Source organism: Phocoena phocoena, chromosome 14 (genome assembly GCF_963924675.1).
Source record: "Phocoena phocoena chromosome 14, mPhoPho1.1, whole genome shotgun sequence".
Taxonomy (NCBI): Eukaryota; Metazoa; Chordata; class Mammalia; order Artiodactyla; family Phocoenidae; genus Phocoena; species Phocoena phocoena.
Genome location: NC_089232.1, coordinates 25261266 through 25282968, shown reverse-complemented (window position 1 = coordinate 25282968; position 21703 = coordinate 25261266). Strand labels below are relative to the sequence as shown.

General features: G+C 39.9%; 1 protein-coding gene and 1 non-coding gene across 2 annotated transcripts; one reads left to right on the top strand and one right to left on the bottom strand.

The window, feature by feature from the left end:
* Positions 1–254: 254 nt before the first annotated feature.
* POLE4 (DNA polymerase epsilon 4, accessory subunit) lies at positions 255–19089 on the top strand. Its single transcript, XM_065891555.1, has 4 exons — positions 255–495; positions 1113–1197; positions 1869–1910; positions 18773–19089. Exons 1-4 carry the CDS (start codon positions 286–288, stop codon positions 18784–18786), a joined length of 351 nt encoding a protein of 116 aa, XP_065747627.1. The 5' UTR covers positions 255–285; the 3' UTR covers positions 18787–19089.
* On the bottom strand, positions 3140–3246 carry LOC136134284 (U6 spliceosomal RNA). Its single transcript, XR_010656565.1, has one exon. It is a non-coding gene; the product is annotated as a U6 spliceosomal RNA (small nuclear RNA).
* Positions 19090–21703: the final 2614 nt, after the last annotated feature.

The following is a 21703-nucleotide window of genomic DNA, read 5'->3' as shown; positions in this document are numbered from 1 at the left end:
TGTTCAAGTTTCTCCTGTATATATTTCTATTACTGCTGTGTTTACTTTTACAATCAAATTTCCCCAAAGAGGGCTCAACTAGACAGGATGGCGCGTCAGAGTCATCTGTGGCGGCAAGACAGGCCACCAGAAACGCTGCGAGTGGCAAAAAGTCTGGCGCCCCGCCGCGTGAGGGGCGGGGTCACGCGCCCGTAGGGGGCGTGGCTTCCAGCGCGCGCGAGAAGGGGGCCGGCACCGCTTGCGTGCACAGTCGGCGGCTGCGCGCGCAGCAGGCTCGGGGCGTGGATGGCGGCTGTGGCGACTGGAAACGGGGCTTTCCAGGAGGAGGAGGGCACCGGTGGGGACGCAGCGGCTCCGCAGCCCCATGCCCCGACGAGTGCGCCCGGGGCTCGTCTCTCGAGGCTGCCTCTGGCGCGAGTGAAGGCCTTGGTGAAGGCGGACCCCGACGTGACGCTCGCAGGACAGGAAGCCATCTTCATTTTGGCACGAGCCGCGGTGCGGCCGGGGCACAATGCGGTGGCGGGGGTGCCTGGCGAGGGGCGGGGCTCGGGGCCTTTCCGAAGGGCGGGGCTTAGCGAGCCTTTTGGTCCAGGTTTGGGGAACGCGGGGAGCCAGAGGAGGATCTGGGGCGGGGTGTGCTGGGCACCGGGAGGTGAGAGAGGTTCTGGGGCCGGATTCTGAGGTGTGAGCATAGGAAGGGAAGACGGAAAAAGCGTCGCGTAAAGTGGTTGTACTGGTTTGCTAACATACCTACCTCTTCTTGAGGGCCTGAACACGGCTTTAATTTGCATCTCCAGTCTAACACTGAACTTGTAGGAACCTCAAGTAAATGAGTGTGGTGGATCTACAAGTGAGGGAGGGACAGATGTGTCATGGGCGACTGCAGGAGGGGGAAGGGGACTAGACTTTTATGAAGTCCAGGAGAACCTTCAGCTTCCCTGAGAACCTCTCTTTCACCCCTGTGCGTTCCCCCACCGCCAACAGAAGCACACACAAGAATTGTACTAGAATTCATCCATACAACTCTGCTTGGTTGTTTTGTTTTTTCAATTTTGGTTTGTTTATTATAACTTTTATTGTTTTTTTAATTTTTTTTCTGCTTTTCTTCACAGGAACTGTTTGTGGAAACCATTGCAAAAGATGCCTACTGTTGTGCTCAACAGGGGAAGAGGAAAACCCTTCAGAGGAGAGATTTGGGTAGAGTGTCACTTTGGTATCTTGGATCTGGGGGCAGACGAGAGGGCTGGTTGAGGTTTTCCCTTACACTGTTTAAGACGGCATCACTGTAAGATGAGCGGTGCCACAGGTCTCTTCCTACGATGTTTTCTCTTGGGCTGCCACAGTGCCAGAAGACCCTACCTTTTGAAAATTTGCTTTGGGTGGCTGGAGAGGTGCTGGAACAGAGAACCGAAGGAGTCTAGATGTTGCCAAAGCTAACTAGACCCCTTTATACCTTCTGCCATATGGTACCAGGCTTGACTTTTTTATTCACCTAGAAAGTAGAGATTTGATTTCTGACTCTACTTTTTAGCTGGTAACCCTAGAACATCTGTAAGCTTTCATATACCATAATCTCGCTTTCCCTTCTGTATAGGCAATACTTCTCTGATGACTTTCAGAGCAAGGATGTTCCCCTCAGTGAGCAGTATTTAACCAGGCTTTTCTTATTTTCTTACTCTCGGAGAGACAGCTTATACGTAAGATTTGGTGGTGGAGTAGATATGGATCTCAAGATAGCAAGGGACAAATTTTATAAATGCCCTAATTTGCACAAAGCCTCATGCCCTTCACTGTGGGTTGTGCTTTTGTAAGAGGTTGATGCCCAAATGACCGGAGTTAGTCAGGTGTCCCTTTACCTTGTGTTTCAGATAATGCAATAGAAGCTGTGGATGAATTTGCTTTCCTGGAAGGTGAGTTCTCTATCACGGGGTAATCATTTCCACCTGTCTTTCCCATGCTAACGATCTGAGTTCAAAACGTTATAAAACCGATGGCCTGGTTCTTCTTTGTTCATGTAGGAATAATTTTCTCCCCATTTCCTATTAAGATAGGAAAAACAAATTCTAATTCAAATTCCCTTGGGTAGTTAGAACTTCCTGAAAACTGCTTAACCATAAAAAATGGAAGGGACTATAAAGACCCCAGTGTAGTTAGGTGGATTCAGAAGTTTGATTCTTACTTTGATCTCTATTCTTAGATATAAATCTTACCCCTCATCATAATGCTAGAGATCAGAAATGATTGCCAACATTTAAAGGGTTGCTTCTTGTTCTTTTTTCTTCTTCAGCAGTCTGTGTAAAGTGATTATTTTGCTGCAGTGAGATTCTATTCTGGCCTGTATCTATTTGTTCTTAGGAATTTTAGATTAACTCCTGTATACTAACTAAATCTTGTCATTGAAATAGAAAATATTTGAGATACCTTATTTTAACTAACTTCTCTTAGAGCTCTCTCTCCTACTTAATTCCTAAATCTGATCAGCTTACTATTCCCTACATATATTCTGATTGAAGAGCTTTGCGAAAGCCGTGCACCTTCAGTTCATTCTCACCTTTATCACACCAGGACGTTTTCAACTATCTCCCTGAAGCCTCATTACTTTCAGAAATCTTTTCTTGAATTATTTGTTTCACTATTTTTACTCCTTTGTTCTGCATCTGTAATCAACCTAGGCCCCTGGCCCTCTTGATATATTCTTTTAAATGTCTTTTAAGATATATTCCCATGGCTAGCTTTGAGCCTAGATTATTGAGTATTCTCTTAATTTGTAGATCTTTTTTAAGTCTTTTCTGATTACTCATTTCTCTTAAAAATAACTTGTTAGCTGCCTACCTAAGGCAGACAATTTCTTGTGACTGACATCCTATCAGTTCCTCAATCAAAAATCTTCGGAGCCTAACTCTACCTGTTTTTTTTTTTTTTTTTTTGCATTACGCGGGCCTCTCACTGTTGTGGCCTCTCCCATTGCGGAGCACAGGCTCTGGACGCGCAGGCTCAGCGGCCATGGCTCACGGTCCTAGCTGCTCCGTGGCATGTGGGATCTTCCCGAACCGGGGCACGAACCCATGTCCCCTGCATCGGCAGGCGGACTCTAAATCACTGCGCCACCAGGGAAGCCCCTACCTGTTTATTTTTATTTTTAAATATGGAATACTTCATGAATTTATGTGTCATCCTTGCACAGGGACCATGCTAACCTTCCCTGTATCGTTACAATTTTAGTAAGTGTACTGCTGAAGTGAGCACTCCTACCTGTTTATTTTTAATTACCATCTTTTCAAAGAGATGAGTGATGTGATCAAATTTCTATTTAAAGACATAAAACTGCCAACCTCTGGTGCCAGGATGATAAATTGGAGGGTGCTAGGAATATAAATGGAGAGAACTTAACAAAGTTTTCCACTTTAGCCTATACCATGCATAGTGCTTGGCTTGGATTTTTAATAAATGGCCATTTAATGAGTGGTGGATGTGTTCATTTTCATCTTTGGATTCAATAATCTGAGTAGTTGAATCCCTCTGCTCTATTCTACATTAGTAGATCTGAATTTTGGTCGTTTTAGCCCCCTTGGGTTTAGTCAGTATTATATTATTTTGTACCTGGTAAAATAAATGTTCTTATGTCCTTAGATGTGTATGTTCTAAGTGAAATTTTTTTTCTTTTTGAGTCAGTATATATTCCTGTTTAAAAGTGAAATAGTTACCTAACGACTTATAATGAAATGACCCTCATCCTTTTATTATTTCTGTTTTTAGCTTTTCAGATGGCTTCTTATATTTCTGAATAATATGCTTTGTTGTTGATTTATCAACTGTAGATCTTATGTTTTGACTTCCTGCTATGATAAATGAAGGTTTGGCTAACCTATACTACCCTCTCAGCCCCTTCCCTCCTTTCTGATTTTTTGTAGTTTTATCATTATTTTTAGTTCCTTTGTTACCTTTACAATTTATATAACATACTAAAATATGTTTTTTTTTTGTTGGCTCCTCACTTTGTAAGGTATGACTGTTAGTTCTCTTATTCCTTCCTTTCCCATTTTTAGCTCACCAAGGCTGAAAACATACCTCCTTATCATAATTAGATCTTCCATGCTATATAGGTTGAGTGTAGAAGTTGAAAAACGGTATTGTGAACAGTCTTCCTCTACCCTCTCTGTCCTTTAATCCCTTATATAGGTCCCCTCCCTTCACGTAGCGGTTATTAGTCTCTTGTGTAATCTTCTGGGTATTTTAATGCAAATATGTTTATGTATGTGTATATATATATTCTTTTTTAAGCCTTTCCTTATGAAATGAGTATGGCATAGAATATGTATTTCTTTTTTGGATACTGCCAAACATCCTGTATACCTGATTCACATCTCTATCAGCAGTGTATGACAGTTCCCATTGTTCCTCATTCTCACCAACACTTGGTATTATCAGGGTTTGATTTTTGCCAGTCTGGTAGGAACAACATTGATGAGCGTTTTTATCATAAAAGGGTGTAGGATTTTGTTAAATGTTTTTTCTGCATCTATTAAGATGGTCATGTGGTTTTTGTCTTTCCTTTTGTTAATGTGGTGTATCACATTGATTGATTTGTGAATATTGAATTATCCTTGCATCCCTGGAATAAATTCTACTTGATCATGTTGTATGATCCTTTTTAAATATATTATTGGATTTGGTTTGCTAGTATTTTGTTGAGGATGTTTGCATTTATATTCATCAGTTATAATTGGCCTGTAATTTTTTTGTTTGTAGTTTCTTTGTCTGGTTTTGGTATCAGGGTAATGGTGGTCTTACTGTAGAATGAATTTGGGAGTGTTTCATCCTCCAGGTTTTTGGAATAGTTTGAGAAGGATAGGTACTAGCTCCTCTTTATATATTTGGTAGAATTTCTCTGTGAAGCCATCTAGTCCTGGAGTTTTGTTTGCTGGGTGTTTTTTGATAGTTCAGTTTCACTACTGGTGGTCCAGCTGTTCAGATTATCTATTTCTTTCTCATTCAGTCTTGGAATGTTGTCTGTTTCTAGAAATGTATCCATTTCTTCTAGATTGCCCAATTTGTTGGCATATAACTATTGGTAGTAGTCGCTTATGATTTTTTTGTATCTCTTATTTTGTTTATTTGGATCCTCTTTTTTTCTTGATGAGTTGATGGAAGACTTCAATTTTGTTTATCTTTTCAAAAAACTAGCTCTTGGTTTCATTGATTTTTCTGTCGTTTTATGTTTCTCTGTTTCATTTTTTTCCATTCTGATCTTTATTGTTACCTTTGTTCTGCTGACTTTCAGCTTTGTCCTTTTTCTTCTAATTCTTTTAGGTGATAGGTTACGTTGTTTGAGATTTTTCTCATTTCTTGAGGTAGGCCTCTGTTGCTCCAAACTTTTCTCTTAGAACTGCTTTTGCTGCATCCCATAGATTTTGGAAAGTTGTGTTTCCATTTTTATTTGTCTTGAGGTAGTTTCTGATTTTCTCTTGGATTTCTTCAGTGACCCATTGGTTTTTTAGTAGCATATATTTAGTCTCCGCATGTTTGTATTTTCCCCATTTTTCTTCCTGTGATTGATTTCTGGTTTCACACCATTGTGGTGGGGAAAAAATGCTTGATATAATTTCTACCCTCTTAAATTTGTTGAGACTTGTTTAGTTAACTGGCATGTGATCTGTCCTGGAGAACATTCTTTGTGCATTTGAAAAGAATGTGTATTCTGTTGTTTTAGGGTGGAATATCCTGTAGGTATCTTTTAAGTTAACTGGTCTAATATGTCATTTATGACCACAGTTTCCTTATTGACTTTGTATCTGGATGATCTGTCCATTGATGTAAGTGGGGTGTCAAAGTCCCCTACTACTATTGTATTACTCTCAATTTCTCCCTTTATGTCTGTTACTGTTTGCTTTATGTACTAGGTACTCCTGTATTAGGTGCATATGTTATTGAATGTTACATCCTATCTTTGTATTGATCCCTTTATCATTATATAATGCCCTTCTTTGTCTTTTGTTATAGACTTTGTTTTAAAGGCTATTTTGTCTGAGAGGACTATTGCTACCCCAGCTTTCTTGTTATTTCCATTTGCATGAAATATCTTTTTCCATCCCCACACTTTCAGTCTGTGTATGTCTGAAGCTTTGAGGTGGGTCTCTTGTAAGCAGCATAATAGATAGGTATTGTTTTTTCATCCAGTCAGCCACCCTGTGCTTATGATTGGAGCATTTAGTCCATTGACATTTAAGGTCATTATTGATAGGTACATACTTACTGCCATTTTGTTCATTGTTTTCTGGTTTTTATAGTTCTTTCCTGTTCTTCTGCTTTTAGTTTCTTCCCTTGTGCTTTGATGATTCTGTTTAGTGTTATGCTTGTGTTCCTTTCTCTCTAGTTTTTGTTTATCTGTTATAGGATTTTGATTTGTGGTTACCATGGGGTTCATATATGTTGACCTATATATAACTACATGTTTTAAACTGGTAGTCATTTAAGTTCAAACACATTCTAGAAGATGTACATTTTTTCACTCCATTCCCCTATGTTTTATGGTTTTGATGTCATATTTTACATCTTTATGTTTATTCCTTAACTGTTATTATAGTTGATTTTACAATTTTTTATCCTTTTTTGTGTGTGTGTGTGTGTGTGTGTGTGTGTGTGGCTGTGCTATGTGGCTTGTGGGATCTTAGTTCTCTGACCAGGGATTAAACCTGGGCCCACGGCAGTGAAAGCGCTGAGCCCTAACCACTGGACCACCAGGGAATTCTCTGGTTTTTGTCTTTTAATCTTCACACTAGCTTATTTCAGAGGTTGATCCACAGCCTTTTAATATATATTTGCCTATACAATTGGGAGTTTTCCTTTCCTATAGATTCTTTCTTCCTGTTGTAGCCTTTTATTTTCCACGTAAAGAAGACTCTTTAACATTTCTGCTTTATTTATCTGGATATCTTTCCTTCTTCAGGATCAGGAAGTATTCAGCCATAATTTCATCAAATACATTTTTGATCCCTCTCTCTCTCTCTCTTCTTCTGGGACCCGTATAGTTTGAATGTTGGTATGCTTGATGTTGTCCCAGAGGTCCCTTATACTATATTCATTTTTTAATGTTTTTCTTTTTGCTGTTCTGATTGGGTGATTTCCGTTATTCTATGTTCAGATCATTTTTGCATTCTTCTGTATCACCTAGTCTTCTGTTAATTCCTTCTGGGGTGTTTTTCATTTCAGTTCTGACTAGTTCTTTCGTATACTTTCTAGTTCCTTGTAAAAATTTTCACTGTTCATCTGTTCTTTTCCCTAGTTCACTTAGCACTCTTGTTTACTAATGCTTTGAACTTTTTATCTGGTAAATTACTTATTTCTGTTTCATTAGTTGTTTTTTCAGGGTTTTTTCCTTGTTCTTTAATTTTAAAGAAATTCCTTTGTCTTCTCATTTTGCTTAACTTTCTCTGTCTCTGTGGAATTAGGTGAAACAGTTACCCATCCTGGTCTTGAAGGGGTGTGCTTGTGTGGGAGCATCACTATATAGTCTGTGTGTGCTCAGTGGCTTTGATGGGAGAGCTGGATCTGAAGTGAATACAAGTCACATCTTACCCCGGAGTGTGCTGGCAGCTATCACCTTGGTAGAAGGTGGGGCTGGACATGGAGGGGCTGGAGCCAGAGGCAGGTGCGAGCTGGGTCTTCTCCACTCCTCAGTTGCCAACACTGCTCTATCAGGAGTGGTGTCAGGTCCCAAATTGCTGGAGCAGAAACCCTGAGAGTAGGGTCTGAGTTGGTTCTGTTCAATTTGAGTGTGTGCTCTTACCCCCTCCCCACATCAGCACCTTTGCTCTGAGGGGAGCAGTGCTGGAACCAGAGGGTCCGGATTGGGCACCCAGGGGAGGCTGGTGCCTGCACTTGGATGGTCCTGGCACCAGTCAGAGCTACAGACTGCTTGTGATGTGCTGCCCCTGTGAGTGCTAGTAATGGGTGCTCTTTCCCTGTTTGGGTGCTGTGCCAAGTTTGAGCCTACTCTGTCCTCCACAGTTGTGCACTTTCCTCTGCAGTGGCAGCCTTTGCCCTAGTGGGGAACGGCTGTGGAGCAAGAGGGGCCAGAGTGGGCATTTGGCGTGGACTGGGGTACATGCTGGGGTGGTCCCAGCACCAGTCAGAACTCCAGACCACTCCTGATTTGCTGCCCTGTGACCACCAGTCATGGGTGGTCAGATGCCGTGCCAGATCCAAGCCAGCTCCGTCCCTCACAACTGTGTGCTCTCCTTAGCTGTGGCAGCCTTAGCCCTAGTGTGGAGCTATGCTGTGGAGTAAGGGGGGCTTGAGGGGGGTGCTTGGTGTGGGCTGGGGCACGCACTGGGTGGTCACAGTTTCAGTCTGCTTCCTCTGCCTTGTTTTGGGAGTAAGCAATCGTGTGTGCACCCTTCACGAGTGGAGTCTAGGTTTCTTACAGCCACACTGTCAGTCCCACTGGATTTCAAACCAGCTAAGAGGACTCGTCCTCCTTGTGTTGGACCCCAGAGCTGGGGTGCCCATGTTGTGATTCAAACTGCTCACTACCCAGGGAGAATCTCCAAGCCTGTCCTGACCTGACCTGACCACTTCTCTTCCCTTCCTACCTGACTCTGTGTGGATCTTTCTTACAGCTTTGGTTGTACAGGAGTTCTGCCAGTCTCCAGGTAGTTTTCAGTGAGATTTCCTCCACACGTGGATGTATTTTTGATGTGTGTGATGTGAATTATTTTAAGGCTTATATTCTTTGTCTTTAAGTGGGGCATTTAATTTAATGTAGTTAATGATATATATGGGTTAGAAGTACCATCTTATTTTGTGCTTTCTATCTGTCTTATTTTATTCTTTTCTTTCCATTTTTTACCTTTTTTTGAGTATAACTTATTCAGTTTTCCCTCTATCAATTTGGAAGTTGTATACTCTTTTTTATTGCTACCCTACCAGTTACTACATGCATCCTTAATTTATCAGAGCCTAGTGTTAGTACCTTTCCCTTTATCCTCAACAAAATGGGATCTTAGAATCCATTAGCTCGATTTACAATTCCCTCATCCCCCACTTATGTTGGTATTGTCACCTATTTTGTGTTGTCTTTGTCAATCCACATAAGGCTATATTATATTATTGCTATATTATTCAGACAATGATATATAAATTTATCCATATATTTATCCTGTCTTTGGTCATCTTTCCTTTTTATATTTCTGCTCCTCCGTTTGTGATCATTTCTTTCTTTCTGAAGTAAATCCTAAAGGGTCTGATAGTAGCAAACTCTGCTTTTCTTTTTTGGTATAAAAAAGCCTTTATTTTACTTTTTTTCTCTACCTGCTCTGGCTCACTGATTTACTTTCTTTATTGAAAGATATTTTGCTGAATATAGAATTCTAGGTGGAATTTTGTTTTACCACCTTGAAACAATCATTCTTCTCTCTTTTGAAGCAAATTTGTCCCTTTTTTCTGTCTGCTTTGAAGATTTTCTCTTTATTTTTTCTGTAGTTTCACTCATTATCTAGGTATAATTTCCTTTTATGTAGTCTGTTTAGGCTTTTTTTTTTCATCTTTATTGGAGTATAATTGCTTTACAATGGTGTGTTAGTTTCTGCTTTATAACAAAGTGAATCAGTTATACATATACATATGTTCCCATATCTCTTCCCTCTTGTGTCTCCCTCCCTCCCACCTTCCCTATCCCACCGCTCCAGGCGGTCACAAAGCACCGAGCCGATATCCCTGTGCCATGCAGCTGCTTCCCACTAGCTATCTATCTACCTTACGTTTGTTAGTGTGTACACGTCCATGACTCTCTCGCCCTGTCACAGCTCACCCTTCCCCCTCCCCATATCCTCAAGTCCATTCTCTAGTAGGTCTGTGTCTTTATTCCTGTCTTACCCCTTGGTTCTTCATGACATTTTTTTTTCTTCTTAAATTCCATATATATGTGTTAGCATATGGTATTTCTCTTTTTCTTTCTGACTTACTTCACTCTGTATGACAGACTCTAGGTCTATCCACCTCATTACAAATAGCTCAGTTTCGTTTCTTTTTATGGCTGAGTAATATTCCATTGTATATATGTGCCACATCTTCTTTATGCATTCATCCGATGATGGACACTTAGGTTGTTTCCATCTCTGGTCTATCATAAATAGAGCTGCAATGAACATTTTGGTACATGACTCTTTTTGAATTTTGGTTTTCTCAGGGTATATGCCCAGTAGTGGGATCGCTGGGCCATATGGTAGTTCTATTTGTAGTTTTTTAAAGAACCTCCGTACTGTTCTCCATAGTGGCTGAACCAATTCACATTCCCACCAGCAGTGCAAGAGTGTTCCCTTTTCTCCACACCGTCTCCAGCATTTATTGTTTGTAGATTTTTTGGTGATGGCCATTCTGACAGGTGTGAGATGATATCTCATTGTAGTTTTGATTTGCATTTCTCTAATGATTAATGAAGTTGAGCATTCTTTCATGTGTTTGTTGGCAGTCTGTATATCTTCTTTGGAGAAATGTCTGTTTAGGTCTTCTGCCCATTTTTGGATTGAGTTGTTTGTTTTTTTGTTACTGAGCTGCATGAGCTGCTTATAAATTTTGGAGATTAATCCATTGTCAGTTGCTTCATTTGCAAATATTTTCTCCATTCTGAGGGTTGTCTTTTGGTCTTGTTTATGGTTTCCTTTGCTATGCAAAAGCTTTGAAGTTTCATTAGGTCCCATTTGTTTATTTTTTTTAATTATTTTTTAAAATTTCCATTTCTCTAGGAGGTGGGTCAAAAAGGATCTTGCTGTGATTTATGTCATAGAGTGTTCTGCCTATGTTTTCCTCTAAGAGTTTGATAGTTTCTGACCTTACAGTTAGGTCTTTAATCCATTTTGAGCTTATTTTTGTGTATGGTGTTAGGGAGTGATCTAATCTCATACTTTTACATGTAGCTGTCCAGTTTTCCCAGCACAACTTATTGAAGAGGCTGCCCTTTCTCCACTGGACATTCCTGACTCCTTTATCAAAGATAAGCTGACCATATGTGCGTGGGTTTATCTCTGGGATTTCTATCCTGTTCCATTGATTTATCTTTCTGTTTTTGTGCCAGTACCATACTGTCTTGATTACTGTAGCTTTGTAGTATAGTCTGAGGTCAGGGAACCTGATTCCTCCAGCTCCGTTTTTCGTTCTCAAGATTGCTTTGGCTATTTGGGGTCTTTTGTGTTTCCAAACAAATTGTGAAATTTTCTGTTCTAGTTCTGTGAAAAATACCAGTGATAGTTTGATAGGGATTGCATTGAATCTGTAGATTGCTTTGGGTAGTAGAGTCATTTTCACAATGTTGATTCTTCCAATCCAAGAACATGGTATATCTCTCCATCTATTTGTATCATGTTTAATTTCTTTCATCAGTGTCTTAGAATTTTCTGCATACAGGTCGTTTGTCTCCTTAGGTAGGTTTATTCCTAGATATTTTATTCTTTTTGTTGCATTGGTAAATGGGAGTGTTTTCTTGATTTCACTTTCAGATTATTCATCCTTAGTGTATAGGAATGCCAGAGATTTCTGTGCATTAATTTTCTATCCCACTACTTTACCAAATTCATTGATTAGCTCTAGTAGTTTTCTGGTAGCATCTTTAGGATTCTCCATGTATAGTATCATCTGAAAACAGTGACATCTTTACTTCTTCTTTTCCGATTTGAATTCCTTTTATTTCCTTCTCTTCTCTGATTGCTGTGGCTAAAACTTCTAAAACTATGTTGAATAAGAGTGGTGAGAGTGGGCAACCTTGTCTTGTTCCTGATCTTAGTGGAAATGCTTTCCGGTTTTCACCATTGAGGACGATGTTGGCTGTGGGTTTGTCATATATGGCCTTTATTATGTTGAGGAAAGTTCCCTCTATGCCTACTTTCTGCAGGGTTTTTATCATAAATGGGTGTTGAATTTTGTCAAAAGCTTTCCCTGCATCTATTGAGATGATCATATGGTGTTTCTCCTTCAGTTTGTTAATATGGTGTATCACGTTGATTGATTTGTGTATATTGAAGAATACTTGCATTCCTGGAATAAACCCCACGATCATGGTGTATGATCCTTTTAATGTGCTGTTGGATTCTGTTCGCTAGTATTGTGTTGAGGATTTTTGCATCTATGTTTATCAGTGATATTGGCATGTACTTTCCTTTCTTTGTGACATCCTTGTCTGGTTTTGGTATCAGGGTGATGGTGGCCTCGTAGAATGAATTTGGGAGTGTTCCTCCCTCTGCTATATTTTGGAAGAGTTTGAGAAGGATAAGTGTTAGCTCTTCTCTAATTTTTGATAAAATTCGCCTGTGAAGCCATTTGGTCCTGGGATTTTGTTTGTTGGAAGATTTTTTATCACATTTTCAATTTCAGTGCTTGTGATTGGTCTGTTCATATTTTCTATTTCTTCCTGATTCTGACTTGGCAGGTTGTGCATTTCTAAGAATTTGTCCATTTCTTCCAGATGGTCCATTTTATTGGCATAGAGTTGCTTGTAGTAATCTCTCATGATCTTTTGTATTTCTGCAGTGTCAGTTGTTACTTCTCCTTTTTCATTTCCAATTCTATTGATTTGAGTCTTTTCCCTTTTTTTCTTGATGAGTCTGACTAATGGTTTATCAATTTTGTTTATCTTCTCAAACAATCAGCTCTTAATTTTATTGATATTTGCTCTCATTTCCTTCATTTCGTTTTCATTTATTTCTGATCTGATTTTTATGATTTCTTTCCTTCTGCTAGCTTTGGGGGTTTTTTGTTCTTCTCTCTCTAATTGCTTTAGTTGCAAGTTTAGGTGGTTTATTCGAGATGTTTCCTGTTTCTTGAGGTAGGATTGTATTGCTATAAACTTCCCTCTTAGAACTGCTTTTGCTGTATCCCATAGATTTTGGGTTGTCATGTCTCCAGTGTCATTTGTTTCTAGGTATTTTTTGATTTCCTCTTTGATGTCTTCAGTGATCACTTCATTATTAAGTAGTGTATTGTTTAGCCTCCATGTGTTTGTATTTTTTACAGATGTTTTCCTGTAATTGTTATCTAGTCTCATAACGTTGTGGTCGGAAAAGATACTTGAAACAATTTCAGTTTTCTTAAATTTACCAAGGCTTGATTTGTGACCCAGGATATGGCCTATCCTGGAGAATGTTCCATGAGCACTTGAAAAAAATGTGTATTCTGTTGTTTTTGGATGGAATGTCCTATAAATATCAATTAAGTCCATCTTGTTTAATGTATCATTTAAAGCTTGTGTTTCCTTATTTATTTTCAATTTGGATGATCTGTCCATTGGTGAAAGTGGGGTGTTAAAGTCCCCCATTATTATTGTGTAGCTGTCGATTTCTCCCTTTATGACTCTTAGTATTTGCCTTATGTATTGAGGTGCTCCTATGTTGGGTGCATAAATATTTACAATTGTTATATCTTCTTCTTGGATCGATCCTTTGATCATTATGTAGTGTCCTTCTTTGTCTCTTCTAATAGTCTTTATTTTTAAGTCTATTTTGTCTGGTATGAGAATTGCTACTCCAGCTTTCTTTTGGTTTTCATTAGCATGAAATATATTTTTCCATCCCCTTACTTTCAGTCTGTATGTATCTCTAGGTCTGAAGTGGGTCTCTTGTAGACAGCAAATATATGGGTCTTGTTTTTGTATCCATCCAGCCAATCTGTGTCTTTGGTGGGAGCATTTAATCCATTTACATTAAGGTAATTATCGATATGTATGTTCCTATTCCCATTTTCTTAATTGTTTTGGGTTCGTCATTGTAGGTCTTTTCCTTCTCTTGTGTTTCTTGCCTAGAGAAGTTCCTTTAGCAGTTGTTGTAAAGGTGGTTTGGTGGTGGTGAACTCTCAGCTTTTGCTTGTCTGTAAAGTTTTTAATTTATCTATCAAATCTGCATGAGATCTTTGCTGGGTAGAGTAATCTTGGTTGCAGATTTTTCTCCTTCATCACTTTAAATATGTGCTGCCAGTCCCTTCTGGCTTGCAGAGTTTCTGCTGAAAGATCAGCTGTTAAACCTTATCGGAATTCCCTTATGTGTTATTTGTTGCTTTTCTCTTGCTGCTTTTAATGTGTTTTCTTTGTATTTAATTTTTGACAGTTTGATTAATATGTGTCTTGGTGTATTTCTCCTTGGATTTATCCTATATGGGACTCTCTGTGCTTCCTGGACTTGATTAACTATTTCCTTTCCCATATTAGGGAAGTTGGCAACTATAATCTCTTGAAATATTTTCTCAGTCCTTTTCTTTTTCACTTCTTCTTCTGGAACCTCTATAATTTGAATGTTGGTGTGTTTAATGTTGTCCTAGAGGTCTCTGAGTCTGTCCTCAGTTCTTTTCATTCTTTTTTCTTTATTCTGCTCTGCAGTAGTTATTTCCACTATTTTATCTTCCAGGTCACTTATCTGTTCTTCTGCCTCAGTTATTCTGCTATTGATCCCATCTAGAGTATTTTTAATTTCAGTTATTGTGTTGTTCATCATTGTTGGTTTCATCTTTAGTTCTTCTAGGTCCTTGTTAAATGTTTCTTGAATTTTGTCCATTCTGTTTCCAAGATTTTGGATCATCTTTACTATCATTATTCTGAATTCTTTTTCAGGTAGACTGCCTATTTCCTCTTCATTTGTTAGGCCTGGTGGGTTTTTATCTTGCTCCTTCATCAGCTGTGTGTTTTTCTGTCTTCTCATTTTGTTTATCTTACTGTGTTTGGGGTCTCCTTTTTGCAGGCTGCAGGTTCGTAGTTCCCATTGTGTTTGGTGTCTGTCCCCAGTGGCTAAGGTTGGTTTAGTGGTTTGTGAAGGCTTCCTGGTGGAGGGGACTAGTGCCTGTGTTCTGGTGGATGAGGCTGGATCTTGTCTTTCTGGTGGGCAGGTCCACATCTGGTGTCTGTTGACTTATGATTTTAGACAGCCACTTTGCTAATGCGTGGGGTTGTGTTCCTATCTTGCTAGTTGTTTGCCATAGGATGTCCAGCACTTTAGCTTGCTGGTCATTGAGTGAAGCTGGTGTTGAGATGGAGATCTCTGGGAGATTTTCGCTGTTTGACGTTATATAGAGCTGGGAGGTCTGTTGTGGACCAGTGTCCTGAAGGTGGCTCTCCCACCTCAGAGGCACAGCACTGACTTCTGGCTGCAGCTCCAAGAACCTTTCATCCACATCGCTCAGAATAAAAGGGAGAGAAAGTAGAAAGAAAGAATTAGTAGAAGTAGAAAGAAAGAAAGAAAGAGAAAGAGAGAAACAGAGAAAGAAAGAATGAAAGGAGGGAGCGAGAGAGGGAGGAAGGAAGGAGGAAAGGAAGGAAAAAAGAAAAAGAAAGAAGATAAAGTAAAATAAAATAGGATAAAATATAAGGTTATTAAAATAAAAAATTATTAAGAAAAAAATTTTAAAAACAAACAATAACAACAGATGGAGAGAACCCTAAGACAAATGGTGGAAGCAAAGCTATACAGACAATATCTCACACAGAAGCATACACATACACATTCAGAAAAAGAGGAAAAGGGGAAAAAATCATAAATCTTGCTCTCAAAGTCCACCTCCTCAATTTGGTTATGATTTGTTGTCTATTCATGTATTCCACAGTTGCAGGGTACATCAAGTTGATTGTGGAGCTTTAATTTGCTGCTTCTGAGGCTGCTGGGAGAGATTTACCTTTCTCTTCTTTGTTCTCACAGCTCCCAGGGGCTCAGCTTTGGATTTGGCCCCGCCTCTGCGTGTAGTTCACCGGAGGGCATCTCTTCTTCGCTCAGACAGGACGGGATTAAAGGAGCCGCTGAATCAGGGGCTCTGGCTCACTCAGGCTGGGGGGAGGGAGGGGAACGGAATGTGGGGCAAGCCTGCAGCGGCAGAGGCCAGTGTGACATTGCACCAGCCTGAGATGCGCCATGCGTTCTCCCGGGGGAGTTGTCCCTGCATCCCGGGACCCTGACAGTGGCAGGCTGCACAGGCTTCCCGGAAGGGGGTTGTGGATAATAACACACAGGCTTCTTGGTGGCGGCAGCAACTGCTTAGGCTTTTTAAATCTATGGATTGATGTCTTTCATCTGTCCTGGAGAAGTCTCTTTGTCTCTCCTTTCTCTTTTTCTTTCTCCTTTCTCTCTGGGATTCACATTAAACGTATGCTAAAAGTCAACCATCGTTTTGCCTCTCCATGATGTATATTATATGTAATTTTTCTGACCTTCCATTAATTCTCTCTTCAGTAGTCTTGTCTCCTTTAAACTTTCCTGTTGATTTATTAGTTTCAGTTCTTGTTTTTGTATTTTTCATTTTCTGTGAATTCCATTTAGTTATTTTTCAAATATATTTTGTCAGTTTGTATTTGCTGCAGATGTTTTGAAACTTGTCTTTTATTTCACTAAACGTAGTATGTACAATTGTTTATAATAGTCTGTGTCCAATCTAACATCCAAAGCCTTTTAAGCCTGGCTTATTTATTTACTTTTCTGTCTATTGTTTCTGTTGGTACTGTCTCATGGTCTTTTTCTATTTGCCTAGTTATCTTGGTATATATATATATATATATATATATACATTTTCTGTTGAGGTACGCGGGCCTCTCACTGTTGTGGCCTCTCCCATTGCGGAGCACAGGCGCCAGACGCACAGGCTCAGTGGCCATGGCTCACGTGCCTAGCCACTCCGCGGCATGTGGGATCTTCCTGGACCGGGGCACGAACCTGTGTCCCCTGCGTTGGCAGGCGGACTGTCAACCACTGCGCCACCAGGGAAGCCCTATCTTGGTATGTTTGTCATTGTATTAATATTTGAAAAAATTATTTGTTGGATAATTATTTGAGGCCAGTATAATGAGACCTTTCTTCAGAGATTTTCATTTGCTTCTGCAAGACACCTAGGGGCATGTATCAGTGCAGAACCTCCTTTTTGAATTTAAGACTTGAGGATTCCTTGATCACTGTGGTGATATAAACTGTGATGGCAGGTCTGTGAGGGGACTGATTTAATTCTAGTTCAGCCTTACTCTGAGGGTGTAGCCTTTTGGGAATCCAGCTTTTAGAAAGCGGGAAATTATCGAACCTTTCCACTTGGGCAGATTCTCAGATTTGACCCTTCATTTGCTTAGCCAAAATCGCAAACGTTTTTCAGCTCTCTTTTGGATTGGCAGATTCCCCTGAGGTAAAAGCAGTTTTGGAGGCTGGGTTTTCTTTGTGTTTTTGCCTTCTCTAGATTTTGGGTTTGCCTTTTCTTGAGGCCTATTTAATGCCTGAAGGATTTTCTTTTTAAAAATAGTTTAATCAGCTCTATCAGTTGGTATCAGCAGAAATTTGACATTATCAAAAGCAGAGGCTATTAAAAAAATTTTGAGGTTTTCTTGCTTTGTTTTGTTCTTTTCTTATGTGTTCTTTTCCCTGAATTATTCTTTCAAATCTTTCCTTTTACTGGATAGGCTTTCTTCAAATGCCTTGTAATTTTTATTCTATTTTAGAATGAGGAAATAAGAAAGCTGTTTGGAACCTGTGTATATATGTGTATGGAGGGTGGTTATTGCCTTGCAGTTTTACTTTAGTGCGGGTAGCGGGTGGGACCAGATGTTATGTTGGGGGCCTCCAAAGGCCAGAATTGCAGAAAACTTGACTGTGGGAACCTGGAATTTTCAGAAGCTGCTTGTTCTCCAGATAATTGATTTAGTTCTCTAGAAGAGAGCCTGCTGATTTTTTTCAAGTTAGATTTAGTTTAAATGCTTGTTTTCTGGTAGTGCTGCACACTGGGAGGGTTGTGAGGAGATGGGGTCAACTGTTTCTCATATAGACCCTCGAGTCATTACCCATGTTAGCCTTGCATCTCTGTCTGTCATTTTTGGTGTCAGTCTAGATCCTCCCCATGAGTTTTCTACTTAGATGGGTTCCCACCTCTGCTGCACCCTCCTCTGTGTTTATTGTAGGCTTATTTTCCTCTGCCCTATTTATAAACACACTTCAGTCAGATTTCTGTCAGTCAGTTTTTTGTTTCAACCAAATCTCTTTGTTGTAGATTTATATACCTGTTAAAAGATTTTTTTCCTTTCACGTGGAATCTTGTATGGGAAGGCATACAAACTTGAGGGTCCAGTTTCCCATCTTTTTTTAAAGTTAAAAAAAAATTTATTTTTGGCTGCATTGGGTCTTCATTGCTTTGTGCAGGCTCTCTCTAGTTGTGGCGAGTAGAGGCTACTCTTTGTTGCAGTGCGCAGGCTTCTCATGGTGGTGGTTTGTCTTGTTGCGGAGCACGGGATCTGGCATGTGGGCTTCAGTAGTTGCAGCATATGGGCTCAGTAGTTGTGGCTCACAGGTTCTAGAGTGCAGGCTTAGTAGTTGTGGCACACGGGCTTATTTGCTCCATGGCATGGGGGATCTTCCCAGACCAGGTATCGAACCCATGTCCTCTACAATGGCAGGAGGATTCTTAACCACTGTGCCACCAGGGAAGTCTCCAGTTTCCCATCTTGACCTGGAACTTTTTCAGATTATACACTCTGCTTAGAAAACTTATTTATTTTGTATCACTTACCCCTTGTTGTAGTCTCCACAGATGCTCATTAACCGACACAATTTCTTAGCCCTTTTCCCACCTCTAAATTGAACTCTCCAGACCCAACTGCCCAGCCTCTGTAATGACATGTTCTTCCCCAAGGATCTTTTGGATGGATATTCCTCAAAATGAGTATTTTGGTCTTAGAAGAACTGCCAGTACCAAAACAGCTGCCACTTAACTTTGCCCAGTTTGCTACATTCATCCAGCTCTTGAGGCACCTTGCTTTCAACATTGTTCTTTGTGTTTTTAGGTACTTTGGATTGATTGCTGAGCCTGGGCAGTTTTGTGAGCCTGTACCTGCATCCTTCAGCTAGGCCCTCTGCAGGTCTCAGCTTTGAAGAAGAGTCTTTGGAATACTGAACTTACACACTTTTCCTGTTCTGCCTTCACCTAAGCCTGGATAAGCAGAGATCTCACCTGTTAGCTTTTCTTTATAAGGTCTTCCACTACTTGTGTCTTCCATTTCTGGCCTGGATGCAGCTGCTGCTGCTTGTGGTAGAGATATCAAAAATGATTTTGTAGGTTGCTTAATAAATGATAAGGACCAAATAAAAGTTTCTGATCAACCTCAACCTAGTGTGTTTTATAATCTTGCCTTTGTTCTTGCATCATGACTGGAGAGCCACCATGCCTAGCCGCAGATTTTTCTGATCTTCCCTGCTAGCCATTGTAAACCCCAGTCTTTCATTTATTTGTTCATTTTTTTAGCACATCAGCAGAGCGTGGCTCCAGAATTTATAGGATGTCACTTAAGGTCTTCAGAGGTCAAATAAATGTGATCCTAGATTTAAAACCAGTTAAAATATTTCAGTAGCTTTATTGAGATATAATTCACCTACCATACAATTTACCCATTTAAAGTGTACATTTCAGTAGTTTTTAATATATTCACAGATATGTAAAACTGTTGCTATAGTCAATTTTGGCGCATTATTAAGGGAATTACATAATAGGTGGTATTTCGTGTCTGCCTTCTTTCACTTAAGATAATGTTTTGTAAGGTTTATCTATGTTATAGCATGTATCAGTACCCATTCCTTTATTTTTAAAATTGTAAAATATACATAACATAAAATGTATCATTTTAACCACTTTTAAGTGTACAGTTCTGTGGCATTTACTCCCATTATCACCATCATCCATCTCCAGAATATTTTTCATCTTCCCACACTGAAACTGAACCCATTAGAAAATAATTCCCCATTCTTCCTTTCCCCAGGCCCTAGTTAAATCTTGTTTTTTGAGAAGGTGTGGGTGACATAGGAGGCAGGAGGCAGAGTACTTAGAAAGTAATAGTTAAGGAAAGCAGCCGGAAGCCTTGGACAGTGGGACTTAAATATTTTTGGATCATGAATAGGAGGTATAAAGTCTATAAATCTCCCTAGAAGGATGTGCAGATGCTCAATCTTGTAATGTTTTATAAGTAAATTTTCTTTTAGAATAATATTGATTTACAGAAAAGCTGCAAGGATAATACAGAGTTCTTGTATACTCCTCACCTAGTTCCCCATTGTTAGCATCTTACATTGCCAGGTACATTTGTCAAACCTAAGAAACTGAGATTTATATCACTATAAACTCCAGACATTTTGGATTTCTCGTTTTCCCATTAATATCCTTTTTCTGTTCTAAGATCCAATCCAGTACATTACATTTACTTGTCATGTCTCCCAGTCTCCTCTGGTCTGTTTTCTCTTTTCATGACCATGATAGCCTTCAGTAGCACTGGGGAGGTATCCAGCAGACTGTCCCCAACATGGGTTTGTCTGTTTTTCTTAGGATTAGTTAGTACCAGAACTTTGCATATAATTTCAGGGGTTACCCAGGCCCCTGAGGCCCTTCCATGGGCCTTGTATTATTGCAGATTGGAATTTAAAAGGGAATGCAGGCCTTTTTTCAAGATAAACTTAGAGGTTGCAGCCCATTAATAGGACATGAAATCAATGTACTATGTTGCCACTGTCATTTTAAAATAATAAAAGCAGTAGAGTGTTGAACTGAGTGAAAGGTAAGTTTGTTTCATTTATATGTGTGTATATTACATCATTGTGGAAAATCTATGTGGTGGGCACAGTTTTGGCCCCCATGACCTTTGCCCCTGGTGTCATGCTTGTGAATATGTTACATGGCAAGAGGGAATGTTGCATATGTAATTAAGGTTACTAATCAGTAGACTTTAAAACAGATGATCCTGGATTGTCTGGCCAGCCCCAAAGTAATCACATGAACTCTTAAAAGCAGAGCTTTCTCCTGGCTGAGGGTAGAAGTTATAGAGATGTGGCAGAAGAGGACATCAGAAAGATTCAAAGCATGAAAAGGACATGATCTATTGTTGCTGGCTTTGAAGATGGAGAGGGTCATGAACCAAGAAATGTGGCAGCCTTTAGAAGATGATAACAACCGCTGGCTGACAGCCAGCAAGGAAATGACCTCAGTCCCATAACTGCATTGAACTGAATTCTGCCAGTAACTTGCCTGGTCTTGGAAATGGGTTGTCCCTTAGAGCCTCCAGAAAAAGCCCAGGCCAGCTGACACCTTCACTTTGGCCTGGTGAGACCCAGAGCAGATAATCTGGTCACACTGTGCCAGACTTCTAACCTGCAGAACTGTAAGATAATAAATGAGTGTTGGTTTAAGCTGCCAACTTTGTGGTAATGGTGTATTTCTTACTGGGGGTCAAGGTAAAACAGCATTGGAAAATATTGCTGTAGTAGAAAGGATCCTGGACGGGTCAAGAGACTTTGGTTCTCATCTCACTACTCCTACTACCTTAGATAAAACTTAATCACTTACCTTTCCTGAGTTTTCCCTCTTATCAGTTGAGTGGGTTATTCTAAAGTTTCTTCCATATGACGTGTTTTTCTTTTATGAACTGCCCTTCTTTTTTCAGCAAAATTCACCCCTTTTAGTGTATAGTTTTATGAGTTTTGATAAATGCATTTAATGACCATCTCAATCAAAGATTAGAAAAGTTACACCACCGCAAAAATTCCCTCATTGCTGCCTCTTTATAGTCCTCTCCCACCCAACCAGTGTGCCAGCTCCTGGCAACCACTGATCTATTTATTGCCCACATAGTTTGCCTTCATAAATGGAATCATACAGTTTGTAGACTTTTGAGCCTGGCTTCCTTAATAATGCATTTGAGATTCATTTATGTTGCGTGTATCAGTAGTTTGTT

What these genes read in the sequence shown, in the direction of transcription:
- POLE4 (XM_065891555.1), top strand. Translation starts at nt 286, where the DNA reads ATGGCGGCTGTGGCGACTGGAAACGGGGCTTTCCAGGAGGAGGAGGGC. An exon ending in TCATTTTGGCACGAGCCGCG is followed by an intron (nt 496 to 1,112) that starts GTGCGGCCGGGG and finishes TTTTCTTCACAG; the next exon opens with GAACTGTTTGTGGAAACCAT. An exon ending in CCTTCAGAGGAGAGATTTGG is followed by an intron (nt 1,198 to 1,868) that starts GTAGAGTGTCAC and finishes CTTGTGTTTCAG; the next exon opens with ATAATGCAATAGAAGCTGTG.